A 1,673-nucleotide genomic window follows, 5' to 3' on the forward strand; every position below is an offset into this window, starting at 1 on the left:
TTTGCCTGGGGATGCGTTTCAATGTCCTTCTCCATAGTATGCGACAGGAGACGACGATGCTAACGCAGACCGGTTGGTCATAATTGCATGGTTGACGATACCATGTGTGAATACAACATGAAGGTATGGCTTGCACAGAAGCTATGACATCAGGAATATTTCATCACGGATTATCAAAATGTTTTAAAACCAGAACCAGTCAACGCTGCGGGTTGCATTTCTAACTTGGTCCCAACATAACACCGCCACCAATTCATTTGTAGATTAAAATCACCTGGTTATCCAGCAGTTCAAAAAGTTTCCTCTGCCTCCCGGTATCCAGGAATCACAATACTTTAACTCAACGTCACTACTATCATTTCTGTTATCCATCCACTTACGAACCACCCCATATTAAAACCTTTTCGACCACGAAACAAAAGCCTTCACATTCCATATCCCTTACTTTCTCCTATCTGTCTTCAGTTCTTCTCCCTTTTGTTCTCAAACAATGGCATATCAACAGCAAGACAATACACCCCTTCCTCAAGGCTGGGTCAAAGAATGGGACGCGAATCACAATACGTGGTACTTTGTGTTAGTCGCAACATCCCCATCACGTTCAGAGACGATATCAGTAATGATCCCCTGAATTCATCTCTCTTGCAGCGATACCCGTCAAACCCCACCCTTCATAACTTGGAACGATCCCCGTCAAAGCGCCACTGGTGGTGCGGCTGCCGGCGGTGACCGCGGTCTTATGAGTTCACTCGGCAACATGATATCCGGCAAACCCTCTCAAACCTCAAGCTCAAATCAATACGGCAATCCTTACCCACCTCCACATCACGGTAACGGCCCACCACCGAATCAGGCTTATGGAGGCCAATCTAACTCTTACTATAATCAAGCCCCTCAACAAAGCAGCTACCAACCTCCAGCCGCACCCCAAGCTTCTTCCGGTGGACTAGGAGGCCTTATGTCCAAGATCCCTGGCGGGTTCGGCGGCAGTTCCTCGTCTGGACCGCCGCCGCCTGCTGCTGGTGGCGGTAAAACAAATCCTCTTTTAGCCGCAGCAGGGGGAGCCGGAGCTGCTGCCTTGGCTATGAAGATATTTGGAGGCCACCACGGATCTAGCCATCACGGATCCAGCCACCATGGATCTAGCCACCATGGATCCGGGCATCATGGTCACCATGGACCTCTTGCACTTCTCGGACATCATGAACATCATCATGGACATCATCATGGACATCATGAACATCATGGACATCACGGACATCATGGACATCACGGACATCATGGGCACCACGGTACGCTCTTTTTGTTTCCCCATCATCACGGAGAGCGTGGCTTGTTCTATCATGAGACGCATCATCATCTTCATTCCCACTGACTTTTTGCTTCTGTAAATCTGTTTCTGTGAACCTTGCCCTTTTGGTTACAATTCATCAAATCATTGCGGATTTCATAAAATGCTCTCAAGATTGAACATCGTTTGGTTATCTGGCTTACTTCTCTTATTGTATCTGGTTTAATGCAGCACACATTGTATACATGCGAATTCTTAAATCAATTTGTATAGTGATGATTTTCAAAATCGGGTCTTTTGATTGCGTTAAGCTTTAATGATCCAAACAGCGTGGCTGCTATCATCAATCCCCGAAACGCTCCCCATTGAAACCACTATTTAT

The 1,673-nt window shown here is 46.8% G+C and overlaps 1 protein-coding gene across 1 annotated transcript; it reads left to right on the forward strand.

The window, feature by feature from the left end:
* Positions 1–326: 326 nt before the first annotated feature.
* On the forward strand, positions 327–1,673 carry MELLADRAFT_71205 (uncharacterized protein; the record flags this gene model as incomplete). Its single annotated transcript, XM_007407025.1, has 3 exons — positions 327–576; positions 649–1,292; positions 1,466–1,673. The coding sequence occupies 3 exons, from the start codon at positions 491–493 to the stop codon at positions 1,468–1,470; spliced, it is 735 nt and encodes a 244-aa protein (XP_007407087.1).

This window comes from Melampsora larici-populina (assembly GCF_000204055.1).
Source record: "Melampsora larici-populina 98AG31 unplaced genomic scaffold MELLAscaffold_8, whole genome shotgun sequence".
Taxonomy (NCBI): Eukaryota; Fungi; Basidiomycota; class Pucciniomycetes; order Pucciniales; family Melampsoraceae; genus Melampsora; species Melampsora laricis-populina.